Genomic DNA, 18,006 nt, shown 5'->3' on the forward strand with positions numbered 1-18,006 from the left:
GGTACCACTTTTATGTGGACAAGTATTACATAAACGTGCCACTTTTTGATCATCAAATTGGCGCATGTGGCACCGTGGGATCTAATCGCCGGGGCTTACGCCAGCGGCTTGTAGATTACCATCTTAGGCTGGGAGAGAGAGCCTGCTTGAGATGTAATAATTTGCTCGCTGTGAAGTGGAGAGATAAGAATGTTTTTGTTCTGTCCTCCCTTCACTCAGACGTGACTGTCCAAATTTCTACGGCGACTGGTGTTGTGGAGAAACCCTTCTGTCTCCACGAATATAACCTTAATATGGGAGGGGTGGACCTCAACGACTAGTTGTTGGTGTTGTACCTAATTGCATGTAAGGCCAGACGCTGGTACAAAAAAATGTCTGTATATTTATTTCAATTGGCTCTGCTGAATGCTTTTGTGCTATACAAAGCTTAAAGACAAACTGGATCCTTCCTTAAATTCCAGGAAGAGATCATCACAGCCCTTCTGTTTCCAGACGGTGCTGTGGCCCAACTTCCCAATCCAAATGCAGTAAGCCGGCTGCATGGGAGGCATTTTCCGCATGTCCTCACTGGTACCCCTACCCAAAGAAACCCCCAAAGAAGATATCATGTCTGTAGAAAGTGCTGATATAGGCGTGACACCTGCTTTTATTGTCCCTCCTGTCCTGACCAACCTGGTCTTTGCATTGGTGACCGTTTCGAAAGCTACCACACGCTAGATGAGTATTAGTGTAGGGTACAGCACTACACAGTCCTAGGCCCACGTACACAGGGCCTGGAAAGATGTGATGGCCATCACATTTTGAGAGGCCCTAATCTGCAATGTTCAGTTTACATTTTTTTTACAGTTTTTATAAAAGTGAAAAAAAAGCACACACAAAAACACAAAAAAAATAAAAAAGCGAAAATATTTAAATATTTGTAGTTTTTTTCTTCTTCTCTCTTTCTCTATTGTTCTCTCTCTTATGTTCTCTCTCTACTGTCCACTCACTATTGTTCTATATCCATCGTTCTGTCTCTGTTTTATTTTTACTATGTTTTATTGTATTTGCTTTGCAGGTATGGTATGTTATACTGTAATGTTTGTTTTATTGTTAACCATCATTTGCTTAGCAGGTACGCCATTCAGCTGCAGCACGGGTTTATTTATTTTGACAGCAACAGCGTTTGCTCTCACGATACATAAAGCCGTGACTCCAGCGTTGTCGGAGGTGATTTCACCACCACAGTTAAAAAAAAGAGCATGTATGCCGAAGCATGGGGGTAGGGGTGGAGGAGCTATTTACTCCTAACATTAGGGGCGGATTGACCCCATGCTTCGGCATATATTGTTAGACTCAGATTGCATTAAATAATGTTTTATTTTGACTATGTTTTATTGTATTTTCTTTGCAGGTATAGTAAGTCTTACTGTTATACGGTAATGTTACTTTGTTTTATTGTTAACCATCATTTGCTTAGGAGGTACGCCATTCAGCTGCAGCACTGATTTATTTATCTTGACAGCAACAGCGTTTGGTCCCACGATACATAAATCAGCGACTCCAGCGTTGTAGGAGATGATTTCACCACCACAGTTAAAAGAATGTATGTATGCCCATCATAGTGGGCGGATGAAGGGCGGTATTCTAATGGTGTGCATACTCACTGATCAATCTCTTTTTTTCGTTCAGCCCACATTACAATCTATGCCCAACAAGGACCAGCAATGTACTGGAATTTGAGTGTTTATACCAGAATGAATATCATTCTTTTCAGCCAGCGGTCGGCTTTCATGTAAAAGCAATCCTAGCAGCTAATTCGCTTCTAGACTACTTTTACAAGCAGTGGGAGGGAACTCCCTCCCCCACTGTCTTTCATGGTTTTCTCTAGCTCTCCTGTCCCAACAGGGAACCCGAGAATGCAGCCGGTGGTTTGGCCAGCTGACCATAGAGCTGATCGGAGACCAGAATGGCTACAATCATCTCTATGGCCTAAGAAACCGGAAGCTACGAGCATTTCATGATTTTGCCAGATATAAACAGCACCTTTGAGAAATTGGGAAAGCATTTAATCACACCGATCTTGGTGTGGTCAGATGATTTGAGGGCAGAGGAGAGATCTAGGGTCTAATAGACCCCATTTTTTTCAAAAAAAACTATTGCTATCATAGGGGATATTTACATTCCCTGATAACAATAAAAATGATAAAAAAAAAAAATGAAAGGAACAGTTTAAAAATGAAACAAAAAAGCAAACAATAAATAAAAAGCACCCCTGTCCCCCCATGCTCACGCGCAAAGGCGAACGCAAGCGTCGGTCTGGTGTCATATGTAAACAGAAATTGCACCATGCATGTGAGGTATCACCATGAAGGTCAGATCGAGGCTGGTAAGTTTAGCAATAGGCCTCCTCTGTTAATCTAAAGTGGTCACCTGTAAAGGTTTTTAAACGCTTTTACAAATGTATGTAGTTTGTCAACGCTGCACATTTGTGTGCAATTTTAAAACATGTCGTGTTTGGTATCCATCTACTTGACATAAGATCTTTTTTATTTCATCAAACATTTGGGCAATATAGTATGTTTAATGCATTAAAATTTAAAAAAGTTTTTTTTTTATTAAAATGCGTTTGAAAAATCGCTGCGCAAATACTGTGAGAAAAAAAAAGTTGCACCCACCCACACCCACCATTTTGATCTGTAGGGCCTTTGCTTTAAAAAAATATATAATGTTTGGGGGTTCAATGTAATTTTCTAGCAAAAAAAATATATTTTTTCATGTCATGTTTTATGGACGGCACAGTGGTGTAGTGGGTAGCACTCTCACCTAGCAGTAAAAATGGTCACTGGTTTGTATCCCAACCATGACACTACCTGCCTGGAGTTTGCACGTTCTCTCTGTGCCTGCGTAGGTTTCCTGCAGGTACTCTTGTTTCCTCCCACACTCCAAAGACATGCTGGTAGGTTAATTGGCTTCTGTCCAAAAATTGTCCCTCGTATATGAATGTGAGTTGGGGACCTTGGATTGTGGACTCCTTGAGGTTAGGGACAGATGTGAGTGTGCGATGTATGTGTAAATTGATGGCGCTATATGAGTACCTTAAATAAATAATAATAGAATAGATGAGCATCTTAATGAGATAGGGATAATTGTAGACATGCACACTCACTCAGGTTGAACTGGATTGTCTGGTGTCTTTATTCAACCTTACTAACTAAGTAAACAAAAAGTGTCAGAAAGAGCTATGTCTTCAATTGGTTAGAAGAGTGGGTGATGTGTGACATAAGCTTCTAAATGTTGTGCATAAAATGCCAGGACAGTTCAAAACTCCCCCAAATGACTTTTTGGAAAGTAGACACCCCAAGCATGTTGAGTCAATGGAATATTTTATATTTTGGCCCAAGTTGCAGGAAAATTACAAACTTTTTTTTTTCTGCACAAAGTTGTCACTAAATGATATATTGTATAAAAATGCCATGAGCATATGTGGAATTAGACCCCAAAATACATTCTGCTGCTTCTCCTGAGTATGGGGATACCACATGTGTAAGACTTTTTGGCATCCTAGCCGTGTACAGGACCCAGAAAACCAATCACCGCCTTCAGGCTTTCTAAGGGCAAAAAATTGGGATTTTACTTCTTCACTACCTATCACAGTTGCGGCGGCCCTGAAATGTCAAAATAGCAGATAGTCAGTTCAAGCTTTTTGCTGAGAGGCATTTTGAGTCCATGGAATATTTTATATTTTGCCACAAGTTTTGGGAAAGGTACAAAATTTTATTTTTACACAAAGTTGTCACTAAATGATATATTGTTCAAACATGACATGGAAGAATTACACCCCAAAATACATTCTGCTGCTTCTCCTGAGTGTGGGGATACCACATGTGTGAGACTTTTGGTGAGCATAGCTGTGTGCAGGACCCCGAAACCCAATCAGACTTTCTAAAGGCGAAAAAAAAAAAAAATTTTTATTTTTTCAAAACTTTGTGACAAAAAGCGAGATCTGCAAAATACTCAACATGCCTCTCAGCAAATAGCTTGGGGTGTTTACTTTACAAAATGGATTCATTTTGGGGGGGGGGGTTTGTGCTATCTGGGCATTTCATGGCCTCCGAAACTGTGTTAGGCAGTGAGGAGTGAAATCAAAAATTTACGCCCTTAGATAGCCTGAAGGTGGTTCTTGCTTTTCAGGGTCCTGTACACGGTTAGACTGCCACAAGGTCCCACACATGTGCTATCCCCATACTCAGAAGAAGCAGCAGAATGTATTTTGGGGTGTAATTCCACATATAACCATGCCATGTTTGAAAAATATATAATTTAGTGACAACTATGTGTAAAAAAAAAATAAAAAAAATTGTAATTTTCTCAAAACTTGTGGCAAAATATTAAATATTCCATGGACTCAACATGCCTCTCAGCAAATAGCTTGGGGTGTCTTCTTTCCAAAATGGTGTAATTTGGGGGGAGGGGTTGTGCTATCTTGACATTTCATGGCCTCCGAAACTGTGATAGGTAGTGAGGAAGTGAAATCACCATTTCTTTAAGTGTACATCATGGGACACAGCGCCATAGTAATTACTATGTGGGTTATAGTCCACCTTCAGGTGCTGGACACTGGCATACCCTAAACAGGAAGTTGCCTCCCTATTGAACCCCTCCCATACCGGGCGTATCTCAGTTTTTTCGCCAGTGTCTAAGGTGTTGGTCACGAGTGAAGATGTGCTGTGCTGAGCTACACTGGAGCAATCCTTGCTGGGGCTAACTATGCAGCCGGATCTATTCAAAGTGTCCTTTTGGCCAAATTGAATGGCACCCAGGCCTCGTATCTGAAGAAACGAGGTTTTGCCTGTAACGCATCTCTTTTTAGAGAGCCGGACCCTGGGATCCAGTACTTTTGGTATTAAGGCCATAAAGTTTTACTGGTGGGGTGCTTTTTACAGGTCCAGGATTGTGGGTTCCCCGAGGGTCCCCAGTTCATGAAGGTTTGTCAACGGAACCCACCGTGAAAGGCGAAGATTGGGTTTGTTGGTTTTTACCACAGAAAAAACTGCGGCGGGAAAGGTAAGTGGAGTTTTCTAAGAATTTTTTGAATTTTCTTATGAAATATCTCCTTTACTTAGTAAATGTTGTCATGCCTAAATGTCACCACTGGGGGCTGTATGGAGCACATGCCTTCTCATACTTTGCTCAGAAGATCACGCTGTGTCCAGAGCAGAAGGCTTCTTTTTCTCCAGCTAGCAGGCAGACCTCCGGTAAAGTCTGGGGGGTTTTCCTCTTCACCAGACACCCCCCACCTGGGCTGTACTCTCCCCCTCTTTAAAAAGTAAGCGTTAGGAGAGAGAGAAAAAAAAAACAACGATCAGCGGTGGCTTCCAGGTCCCCTCCTCGCCATTCACAGCTTGCGCAACGGAAAACTCTTTTTTTGAAAAGAGGAGGGGGGCCGAATGTGATGGAGGGGGCAGGGCTTAGTGCGGCATTGGCATCCTCCAACGTCCAGCGCGGGAATGTGCTTTTAAAGCTCCATTTTTTTTATGCTGCAAGCTGACAGAGGGACACAAAAGCAAACAAGGGCATGAAAGAGGTTTGGTGACATATGCATTTCCTATTGACACATTTACTTGCATCAGGCTGAGCATTAATAGCAGCTGCAGGGGTGGACTATTGCTCAAGCAGTGGATGCAATTTCTTCTGGTAGTATCTCTGCTTTGTGCATCGGGCTATGGTTTGAAGGGGGGGTTGAAACACCTCCAAAAAATAGCTAAAAGGGTCTCCCTCAAAGGCCTACGCATCTCTACAAATGGCATCCACCCCTGAGAGGGGGTGGCTGGTCAGAGTGCGCATCGGGGCCATTAAACATGTTTGCAATTGTTTTCAACACTGCAGCCCCTGTTTATGTTACTAAAGAGATCCCTTTTCCTCAGCCATGATAGGATTGAAAAAAAGGTTTAGCGGCTTTAATCCCAGTGTGGGAAAAATGCAACATGTTCTCTTCCATTACCCAGAACCCTCAAACTGAGGAATGGTCCCTCAGGGGACCTCTTCTGAGGTGTCAAATGCGGGAGGACCAGCTTTCACAATCTGTAAGATTGATGGTGCAATTTCTTGCTGAATGGTCTGCTCCACATTTATGTACCCTTAACTGAGTGTTTGGGTTTGCTGAAGCCTCCTCAAGCTGTGCGTGCCTTTTTCTGTCCATTCATTGCTGGAAAAGCTTTTTTTGTATCTGAGTGGGATCACCCAGATAAGCATTATTTTCCCTCCTAAAAAGTTTTCACACTTTGTCCTATGGTGGAGAAAATTCACTAAGTAGGGTATACCAGCAATTAACGCTACTATATCCTCTATGAATAAGAGTTTGTCTTGTCCGGCAGACAATGCTCAAATGCTTAGGGATCTAATGGATAAAAAGATGGAATTCCTATTAAAAAAACAAAACACTTTTTCCTCTGGCAGATTGAGTGTCTCAGCCTGCGCTCACAGTAATTGGTTAATCGTTGAGAGACCAGTTTTAACAGGTGCCTGCTCAACAGGCCCATGATCTGGCAGCTTTATGTTTGTGATAGTTGCTATGAGAGATTCTACCTTCAGGCCTTGCGCCCTTCGCTAAGCACCTTGTAAAAAGCTCCTGCCTAGTCTTCCTTTTTGCTGTGAAACAGCTATTTGGGTAAAACAACCAAAGAAATTCTACTGGAAAAAGCACCCGTTTTGCCATTTAAGAAAAGGAGTAAATGTATTTCTGTTTTAAAGCTCCTTCTCCTGTGCCAGGGGCATCAGCTTCCAGGCAGTCACGGCGGCTTCCACCATCAGGTTCAAAAGGTAATTCTCAGGGTTGACCAAGGACAAAAGCGGTTTTGGGGGAGGAAACCTACAAGATACATAAGCCTCCTTATGAGGAGGCGCCCCCGCTTGCTCAAATAGGGGGAATTCTTCTGCAGTTCTCAAGGATCTGGCAGGAAGAGTGTCGAGGCGAATGGGGGACTTCCTCAATAGCTCCAGGGTACAAACTGGAGTTGAAGAGTTCCCTATTCCTCATTTTCTCAGATCAAAAAATTCTACAGATCCAGAGAAAAAGAATAAAGTGATCATGGGGGAACAGTGGTTTGGGTTTGATTCAAACCTCTTTTTTCACAGTGCCAAATCTGAATGGACATTCTGGATCTCAATAATCGAAATTCAATTCCTGAATATAAGCACTCTTTTTTTGCATGGAGTCAATTCAATCAGTTATCTCCATCCTACAAGGAGGAGAACTAATTTCGGCAATCAATATCAAAGATGGATACCTCCATATGCCTATTTCCTCACTCACTAGTAATATCTACTTTTCAAGGTAGAAAATCGTAATTTTCAGTGTGTAGCTCTGGCCCCTCTTCTAGCCAGATTAAGGGCCCAAGGTATAACGATTATGGTTTACCTAGTCGATCTGTTCTTGATAGACCAGTCAGTAGCCCGCTTAGACCAAAGTATGGTCACCACATTCAACTACCTGGCATATCTAGGTTGGATTCTCAACCTAGGAGAAATCTTCTTTAAAACCATGAAGAAGGCTAAAATACTTGATCATAAAAATACTTGATCATAATACTGATCATAAGTACACCCAGAAAAGGGTATTCTTACCCCAGGCAAAGATCAGCGCCATAGAGGAACTGATTTAGGTGGTTGAAGCAAGATGAATTTCTTCTATTCAACTACTCACATCTTATCAGAGCAAAGATTCACTATAAGAAATCCTCACACTGCTCTTGATGACGTCAGCGCGAGTGTGAGTATTTTTTATACTGAATCTTGCTCTGATAAGATGTGAGTAGTTTTCTGTTTTCAATAAACCTTTCTTAAAGACATACTACACTATGGATTCTCCTCCTTTTTACATGTAACGTTTAAATGAGAATCTGTGGGTGGATGAATAACCAAATTCCCAGGGAGATGCCAGAGAGCGACACAGGGGCTATATACTGTGAAGGTGGTTTTCCCCCATTAGGGGTAAAGATCTGGTGAGCGCAATATAATTAATTTTCACGAAAGCGCACCGGGGATTTTCTTTGGATATTTGCACGAGGCACCATTTGGATTATGAACTGTTTAATATATTACAAAGGACTTGTCGGCATTTTATGTTTATAGGATAATAATATTGCATTTATTTATTTATTTCAGTATTTTTCACTAGGTTTATATCACCAATTTTTTTTTTCACAACCTTTATTTGTATGGATGTATAACTGTTTAACCAATTGCACAGATTAGGAATAATTTTATTAATTAATAGAGTTCCACATATTGACAGACATTTTATTTAAGGGTATAGCGCCAATTCTACCTGACTTTGTAGGCTGGGTGAGCCAGAGCCTCAGTTTATGGTTAATATCCAAAAACCTGCAAAGGGGAAAATCCTTCCTTCAGTTACCTGGGATGTGGTAACAACATATGCCAACCTTTTTTGTTTAGGTTGGGGAACAGTCCTGGAAGAGGCAACTGTCCAAGAGAAGCGGCCCAGATCAGAACATTTTAGAAATTCAGGCAGAGCACTTGGTCCTGAGGTCCTGAATGTTCAGTTTAGGTATTGTCCTGCCAGGATTCAATCCGACAATGCCACAGCAATGGCCTATATTAATCACCAAGGGGGCACAAGAAGTTGTGCGGTCCGGAGAAAGGTGAATCATATCCTATTTTGGGCAGAAAACAATGTACTTTTCTATGTCTTCATAGAATGTCTTCATTCTAGGAATAGGAAAAATTGGCAGGTGGACTACTTGACTACTGCATCTGCAATTGTTCCCGTGAGAATGGTTCCTTCACCCCGACATTCACCCCAACATCTTCCTGTCAATATGTCAAAGATGAAGGATCCCAGACATAGATCTGTTTGCATCCAGGTTCAACAAAGAAATTGACAACACTGTGTCAAGAACAATGGATCTGCTAGCATGCGGAACAGATGCCTTGCTATTCCCGTGAAATCGGTTCTCACTGATTTGTGATTTCCCTCTTACTCTGCCTGCATCCATGACATCTTTGTAGGATCAAGCAGTAAATCTTGGTATGCAGAGATTGTAAAGATGGCAGTAGGGGACCCATGGACCCTTCCATCCTACTTTACAAATGCTAAATTTAACGGTTTGGCTATTGAGACCCACACTCTGTAGAAGCGTGGGCTGTCAGGTTCAGTCGTTCCTACCTTGGTTAATGCAAGGGAGTTGACCTCCATAATTATATATTATGGAGTCTGGGAAACATATTTGTGTGAAACCAGGAGTTGCACCCCAGGAAATAGGTCAAAGGTAGAATCCTTGTCTTTCTGCAGATGGGGTGAGAAATAAAGCTGGCCTTAAGTGCTTTCTAAGGACAGGTCTCGGCCTTATCGGTATTATTCAAATGACCACTTGCTTCACATTCTTTGGTTCTTAACTTTATTCAGGGGGTAGCACGGCTTAATCTCCGGTTAGGTAACCCCTTAACCCTTGAGACTTGAATTTAGTTTTGTTGGCATTACAAAACAGCCTTTTTTTGGGCCGATACAACATATTCCCTTGGACCTTTCCCAAGAAGGAAACAATTTTTTTCTGGTGACCATATCTGCTGCAAGAAGGGTATCAGAATTGGCTGCTTTTTCATGTAAAGAGACATATTTTTATTGTTCACAAGGATAAAGTAGTATTGCGTCCTCATCCTAACTTTTTAACAAAGATAGCATCAGGTTTTTATCTAAACCAGGATATTGTTCTACCTTCATTTTTCCGGAACCCTGTTCTATAGAAGAAAAATCACTACATTCTCTTGATGATGTGGTGAGAGCAGTCAAAGTCTCTTAAAGGTGACTGCTCAGATTCGGAAAACTGATGTTTTGTTTGTGTTGCCTGAAGGTCCTAAAAGAGGACAGGCAGCATCAAAATCTACTATTTCTAAATGGATTTGACAAGTAATCATTCAAGCTTATGGTTTAAAGAGGTAGTTCTAACCTCTCAAATCAAATCGCACTCCTCTAGGGCTGTTAATGCTTCATGGATAGTGCATCATTAGGCCTCCATGGCTCAATCTGCAAGGCCGCAATTTGGTCTTCAATCCATACATTCACCAGATTCTATCAGGTGGATGTAAAAAGATATGCACCTTTGGGCGCAGAATGTGACGGAACCGATCCCACACTCCGATTGAGTGCTCCCGTCAGTATACCGCTTCCGAAGTCTGAATATAGATATCAGATATTCCAACCGCTCACAAGCACAAAACAAGACGAGACTTGCTTAGCTGCTAAACATGGACTCCTTTATTAGAACCAAAATGGCAAGTATTTATAATACAGTAGAAGACTAAAACCTAACCTAATTAGCATGAGCTAATTATCTAAATCAACACTCAGACTAGTTGACAGAGGGATAAGACTTTTCGGCTCCTAGCTCACTAACAATTCAATAAACATTACCATAAACATCAACACAGGGTTAATTAGCCCAAACAACAATGTGCCAGACTAGACTCATTTACATTATACAAACCAACAGACAGGTGGCTGGAGTTCATGACATTAGCATCTGACAGTGTGTGTCCCAACAGCATGAGACAACACACATTATATATACATATATACAGCATTGAATCTGACTAGCACAGGATTATAGTGGGGTTCTCATTCACCCTGTGCCCCTTAAAATCCAGGGCCCATAAATCAGTCGGCAAGAGCCTCGCATTCAGTCCTCTCAAAAAGCCTGTGTCCCTGCTAGATCTGTCACAGGATGTTTTGTTCGTGTTGCCTGAAGGTCCTAAAAGAGGACAGGCAGCATCAAAATCTACTATTTCTAAATGGATTTGACAAGTAATCGTTCAAGCTTATGGTTTAAAGAGGTAGTTCTAACCTCTCAAATCAAATTGCACTCCTCTAGGGCTGTTAGTGCTTCATGGATGGTGCATCACTAGGCCTCCATGGCTCAAATCTGCAAGGCCACAATTTGGTCTTCAGTCCATACATTCACCAGATTCTATCAGGTGGATGTAAAAAGACATGCACCTTAGGGCACAGTGTACTGCAGGCAGCAGTATAAATCCTCTGATCTCAAGGTGTCCTATGTTTGGTGTGGCTCCCTCCTCTCAGTTGGCATTGCTCTGGGACATTCCACTTAGTAATTACTATGGCTTTGTGTCCCATGATGTACAATTAAAGAAAATAGGATTTTTTAACAGCTTACCTGCAAAATACTTTCTTCTGAAGTACATCACGGGACACAGAGGTCTCCTCTTTCTAGTATACACGTGTACTGCTTTGCTACAAAACTGAAATACTCCTGGTATGGGAGGGGTTATATAGGGAGGCAACTTCCTGTTTAGGGTGTGCCAGTGTCCAGCACCTGAAGGTGGACTATAACCCACATAGTAATTACCATGGCTCTGTGTCCCATGATGTACTTCAAAAGAAATGGATTTTACAGGTAAGCTGTTATAAAAATGCTATTTGTATGCCCTTAGAAAGCCTGAAGGCAATGAATGGTTTTCAGGGTCCCGTAAACGGCTAGATTTCAAAAAAGTCTCACATGTGGTATTCCCATACTCAAGAGAAGCAGCAGAATGTATTTTGGGGTGTAATTTCACATATGCCCATGGCATGTTTGAGCAATATATCATTTAGTAACAACTTTGTGAAAAAATAAAAATAAATTGGTAATTTTCCCACAACATGTGGCAAAATATAAAATATTCCATGGACTCAACATGCCTATCATCAAATAGCTTGGAGTGTCTACTTTCCAAAATGGGGTCATTTGGGGGGGGGGTTCTGCCATCTTTTTTTATGGCCTTCTAAACTGTTATAGGTAACAAGGAGTGAAATCAAAAATGTACGCCCTTAGAAAGCTTGAAGGCGGTGCTTGGTTTTTCAGTCACTTGTGACAAAAAAAAAAATATTCAATGGGCTCAGCGTGCCTTTCAGCAATTTCCTTGGGGTGTCTACTTTCCAATATTGGGTCATTTGGGGGGAGGGGGGTTTACTGCCCTGCCTTTTTTAGCACCTCAAGAAATGAGATAGGCAGTCAAACTAAAAGCTGCGTAAATTCCAGAAAATTTACCCCAGTTTGTAGACGCTATAACTTTTGTGCAAATCAATAAATATACACTTATTGTAATTTTTTTTACCAAAGACATGTGGCTGAATACATTTTGGCCTAAATGTATGACTAAAATTTAGTTTAATTTTTTATATAACAAAAATTAGAAAATATCAATTTTTTTCAACATTTTCAGTCTTTTTCCGTTTATATTGCAAAAAATAAAAATTGCAGAGGCAATCAAATACCATCAATATAAATCTCTACTTGTGGGAAAAAAAGGACGCAAATTTAGTTTGGGTACAAAATTGCAAGACCAGTTAAAGCAGCGCAGTGCCAAATTGTAAAAAGTGCTCTGGTCATTGAGCAGCCTAATCTTCCGTGGCTGAAGTGGTTAATAAACAGGTACTCACCAGCCCAGGGGTCCAGTGCTTTCATCACCGGGGCCGGTTCTTCATATGCCTGTCTTGGTTGGGTTGTAATAAACATGTCTGTTTGTGTAGAAACATAGAAAAGTGACAGCAGAAAAAAGACTGAAAAGTCTACGAGTCTGCCCATTTTTTTAATTTTTCTTTTTCGTAAAATTTTTTTTGTCTGAGTGTAGATCTATGTTTGTCCCAAGTATGTGTGAAACCAATTACGGTTGACTGTCTCACTACCTCTGCTGGAAGTTTATTTCAAGCATCAACTACCCTTTCAGAAAAATAATAATTTCTAGAATTAGTTTTGAACTTCCCTCCAGTTAGTTCAAAACTAATTCTAGAAGACTGGGATGATGTATGGGACATTCATTTTACTAGATTGGTCTCTGCAAGGGACCCACTCATTCAGTTTAAATTCCTACATCGTATATATCTTACTCCAGCTAGATTGGCTAAGATGTTCTCTACACAGTCACCTGGTTGCTGGTGGTGCAGTTCCCTCACTGCTGATTTCATGCATATCTTTTGGAATTGCTTGAACATCCAAGTATTTTGGAAGCGGGTCACAGAATGTATAGCGGAAGTAACTGCCATTCATATACAGCCCACGATAGAGGTGTGCGTTTTGGGACTGGTAGACAATCTAGTCCCAAAAAGAGTAACACCTACTTTGCTGATGATCCTTATGTATTATGCTAGGAAAATTACAGTGTTATCATGGAAAAAGCCCAATCCTCCATCTGTATCAGCATGGAAGGGTGTGGTTAATAGGGCGGCACCTTTAGACAAGGCTACATACATTAGCAGGGACATACCGGAGAAATTTGACAAAATGTGGGGCAGTTAGATGAATAGTGAAACTACGGTGGAGGATTGAGTGGCTCCTAATAGAATGCACCTGCAGATTTAACATGCATGTAACTGTTTGACATATTTGAACGTGCCGTTGTCTGTTATTGAGAAAAGGGGGCCTTATTATTATTATTATATTTTCACTGAGTGAGGGTCTAGAAGTAAGAGGAAAGAGTCAATGCTGTAGAAATGTAAACAGTTTTGTTTGTTGTGTGTGGCCCATTGGGTCTTATGTATATTTGTTATGTTAAAAAGCAAGAAAGAAAACTTTAAAAAAAACAACGAATTCTAGAAAGTAATATTTCTATAATAAAATGTTATTATTATATTTCATTTTCCTTCTCTAGTTTCCTTATGGCTTTGTTATCTGTAGCAAGTTAGTATTTTTTGGAATAAATTGTCTTTTTTTTCAGGCGATATAATGGGAGAAAGTTTGCTTGGCATTTTAGATGAGTCTTATCTTGGCCGCCTCCTCAATATCCCTAGTGGTTGCCCAGAACAAAATATGTTCAAAACATCTACAAACGTAATTGCGACTCGTTATTTAGATGCCAACAAGAAGTGGGGTATTGTTGGAGCTGAAAAAAGGTTGAAAGCCATTGACAATATTGGGCAAGGTATAGTTATCCAAATACATTGCTATTTTTTTCTATTTGACCAAGTCCAGTTATTATGCTTGCATCATTAACATGCAATCCATTATTTAGACAGTGTTTGCTTGTCTCCATGCTGTCTCATTTATCCTTTATAACCTTCCACTCAATATAAATACGATCAGCTTGTGACCTAATTTTGTGTGTTGCCTGAACACAAAGATCATGGAAATGAAGGCTATATTGGCAAAAAATATTACACAATCCAAGGGTGGTATTACGGTCACCATGCAAGAAACACAGAGTTTGCTAATGGCCCTAGTAATATCCTTGGAGAATGATGTTGAAAGTCTATCTTAGCATCTTAAATAGTCACTGAGAGTGAGAATGTACCTGAGGAGCAGTGGGCTGATGTGCTTTCATTTGTTTTAATGGGGGAGCCTTAAAAGGCCTACTATTATTTACAAGCTCAGGAGTATAGTAAACTTAAAGGAGTAATCCAAGCCAGGCTCAGGGTTATCATGGCTGTGCAAGCACAGCTTGTATTCAAATGTGAATAAGGTCTTGGGAGGCCCAAGAGGTCCCAGATGTATGATTTGTTCCATCTTAGAAAGCATTGATTGCAATCAGAAGAGCCCAGTTTGTGGAGTAAGTGTTCTGCAACGGTTACATCATGGCCTTGCCTGTTAAGATACAGCAATGCATTAGGCATACAGACTCCAAGAGTGTGGTTGAGCTGGTTTACATAGTAAAGCAACATACTTCTACCAAGAACTATCTTGGGAATCTTAAAGGAGTTGTAAAGGTAGAAGTTTTTTTTTATTTCTTAATGCATTCTATGCATTAAGATAAAAAAAAAACACCTGTTTGTAGCAGCCAACCCAGCACCTCTCAATTATTTACCTGAGCCATTCTCTCTCTAGCTATGTCCACAAGTGTCTTAGCCATCCGAGACACTCCTCCTGATTGGCTGAGACACAGCAGTGGCACCATTGGCTCCCACGCCTGTCAATCAAAGCCAATCAGCCAATCAGGGGAGAAGGGGCTGGGCCAGGTCGGGCTTCATGTCTGAATGTATACACGGAGCTCTTCCTTGGCTCCAGTGCCTCCATAGGAAACTGCTGACTAGGGGGGCATGCAATAGGAGGGAGGGACCAGGAGCAGCAAAGAGGGACCCGAGAAGAGGAGGATCCAGGCTGCTCTGTGCAAAACCAAACAACAGAGGAGATAAGTATAACATGTTTGTTATTAAAAACAAAAAAAATAAAAACAAGCCTTTACAATCACTTTAAGGAGGGGTGCCATGGGTGCCAAATATTATGGCCTCCTAGCCCAAATTGAGTAATTTCCTTGAGAGAGATACACAGCACATTAGATGCTGTTGATGCTAAGGTTTGTGACATGTGGCTATATTCAATGAGCCTATGAAATGTGACCTGGGGATGTGTATGCTACTATAGGAACTGAGACAGGAAATCAAATATGTCCTAATGCAATAAAAGGCCATCCAGCGGAAGCATTATTAGATTCCAGAAGTTTCATCACATTGGTCCAGGCCAGTCTGGGGGACTCTGCTAAGCTTGACAATCCTAATGCAGTGCTCTTAGTCATGGGTGTAATGGAGGGAAGCATGTCAGAAACCCTGCCTGCTATTTCTGATTTATGAAACAAGAGTCCTTTCAGAAAAATTGAGGTGTGTACTTAGAATTAACTGCCAAATTAACATAATTTACCATGACATTGTTACTGAGCCTCACCTTATCCGGTACCTGAAGGTCAGAGAAAAGCCATTTCCAGAGAGATACAGTAAATGTTAGCCCTTGAGGTTTTAAAGGAATCCAGTAGTGAGATGTTATGCCCCATAGGGCTTATTCCTAAGCCAGATGGTAATCTGAGGTTCTGCAATGACTTCCGGAAATAAAATAAAATACCCCAATTCTACACTTATACCAAAACTCTGGTTGGGTGAGTTGATAGCAAGGTTCTCTGTCTAGTACTACATAATGTCCCATATTTACACAGACTGGGGGGTTAAGTAAATTATGAAGTATATTTATTGTTTATAACAAATCTACTTTCTATTACACATCACTCCATCATCCATTTTCAAAGGCCTGCTGTAGTGTCCTAATGCAAAAGTTATCTTGGTAAACATCATAATAGCATAAATCAGCATTTTAACCTATGCATTTATACCTCTCTACTAATACTTAAACAAAAACCAGGAGATCAAACAAATAGTAAATCTATTATACTTTTTTTTTTTTTATCCTGGAACAGGTTATATACAACAGCTGGCTCATCGTTTGCCCGATCATTCTTTTAAAAAAAGCACTTGGTGAGATCCATTTTTCCATCTGTATAACTTTGTTACATTCTATCCTGGCCTTCTAGCCTGCCTTACCATTTGATTTTAGCCAATGTAACTGAATAAAAGCTAGGTGATTTGGAAAGTTTGTTTGACATGTATAGTTCTACCCTAAGTTTGTTCTGCACCTCTTGGTTCTACAGTATGCTTTACTGGAAAGTAGGGACAGTACAACAATTTGGTCTGAAAAGGATGCATCATGTTCGGATAAATGAACGGAGAACAATTTATATTATTTTGCATTGCATCCTAATAGACTCCTACTGGAGGGATCTCTGAAGGGATAAATTAATCTATGCATAAACTCACTGGGCGAAATAGAATTATTATTTTATTACTTGTATCAAATATGTGAATATATGAATTTTAAAATGGCATCATAACACACTTCTACACACACACACACACACACACACACACACACACACACACACACTAATGCCCCGTACACACGAGCAGACTTTTCGACATCCAAACTCCGACGGACTGAGTCCGTCAGACTATCCGATCGTGTGTGGGCTGCAACGGACTTTAGCTTCGCAAAAGTCTGACGGACTTTAGAAATGAAGCATGCTTCAAATTTTCCCGACGGAACTCCGCCGGACCCGGTCCCCTTCGAAAAATTCGCTTGTGTGTGTGCTACTCCGACGGACTAAAACCGACGCTAGGGCAGCTATTGGCTACTGTCTATGAACTTCCTACGTCGAATCCAGTCGTACGTCATCACGTTCGACTCCGTCGGAGTTTGGTGTGATGGTGTGTGGTCAAGTCCGTTCGGTCGAAAAGTCCGCCAGAACTCCGGCGGAACTCCGCTAGAACTCCGTCGGAAGTCTGTCAGACTTAATCCCTCTCGTGTGTACGGGGCATTAAAAACATACATCCACCTCACTCACATACATATTACTGTAATGTAGATACATATTTACATAATAAATACATGTATCCACATGACAACATTTATATAACAAATGAAAGTGGTCACAAGGACTGGTGATCCTATAAGTGGTCAGAAAATGGACCTAGGCTTCCAAGGGATATAGTCTGTATAGACAACGAAGATGGCACCATGCATGAGCATATGTCTGTCAGATGTAAGTAGATAAAGAGTCCAAGAATTGTGGTGGTGGATATGAGAAGAGTTTTTTACTGTGATATACTGGTTTTGCCCCCGAGAGAATGCTCAATGGGTACTGTAGTCCAGTGGAGGGTACTGGTTCAAGGCCTATATCTGTCTTCTGGCTTCATAGGCAAGGATCCATACCCATATTGAGTGGCCAAAGAGTATATTAATAAACATTGTAAGGACCTCCCTCGCACTGACAGTAAAGAAAAGACTCCCTGAAGCCCCACATCTGTACTGTCCCTAAACTGGGTGTATGACTGGCAACCTCAGCCTGGACTCTGGCCAGGCCATGCCCCCTCGCACACCAATGAATTCCAATCCACTTATAGTGAACACATTTAGCCTAAGCCCTTTTATAGACGGTCGGACATTCCGATGGAAAATGTCCGATCAGACCGTGTTGTCAGATAATCCGACAGTGTGTGGGCTCCATCGGACTGTTTGAGAGCTTGGCTATAAAACTTTCCGACAACATGATCCGATCGCGTCCGTTCCGATCGTGTGTAGCCTAGTCCGACGGACAAGGTGCCACACATGCTGTGGTCCTACAAGAGGCTGCATCTTCTGTCAAACCAGACTGAAACCAGGTTATCACTCTCTGGTCTTCCTTCCACGCTTCCTTCCA

The 18,006-nt window shown here is 41.1% G+C and overlaps 1 protein-coding gene across 1 annotated transcript in view; it reads left to right on the top strand.

Annotated features, from left to right (window-relative positions):
- LOC143974836 (complement C3-like) overlaps positions 1-18,006 on the top strand; it is a 332,677-nt gene that overhangs the window by 190,530 nt on the left and 124,141 nt on the right. The window contains exons 24-25 of the mRNA XM_077476590.1: positions 13,711-13,914; positions 16,171-16,228. Coding sequence (XP_077332716.1) covers positions 13,711-13,914; positions 16,171-16,228 — 262 coding nt within the window. The remainder of the gene's footprint in view (positions 1-13,710; positions 13,915-16,170; positions 16,229-18,006) is intronic.

This window comes from Lithobates pipiens, unplaced genomic scaffold (genome assembly GCF_037356315.1).
Source record: "Lithobates pipiens isolate NorthernLeopardFrog02 unplaced genomic scaffold, aLitPip1_a1.2 Scaffold_13, whole genome shotgun sequence".
Taxonomy (NCBI): Eukaryota; Metazoa; Chordata; class Amphibia; order Anura; family Ranidae; genus Lithobates; species Lithobates pipiens.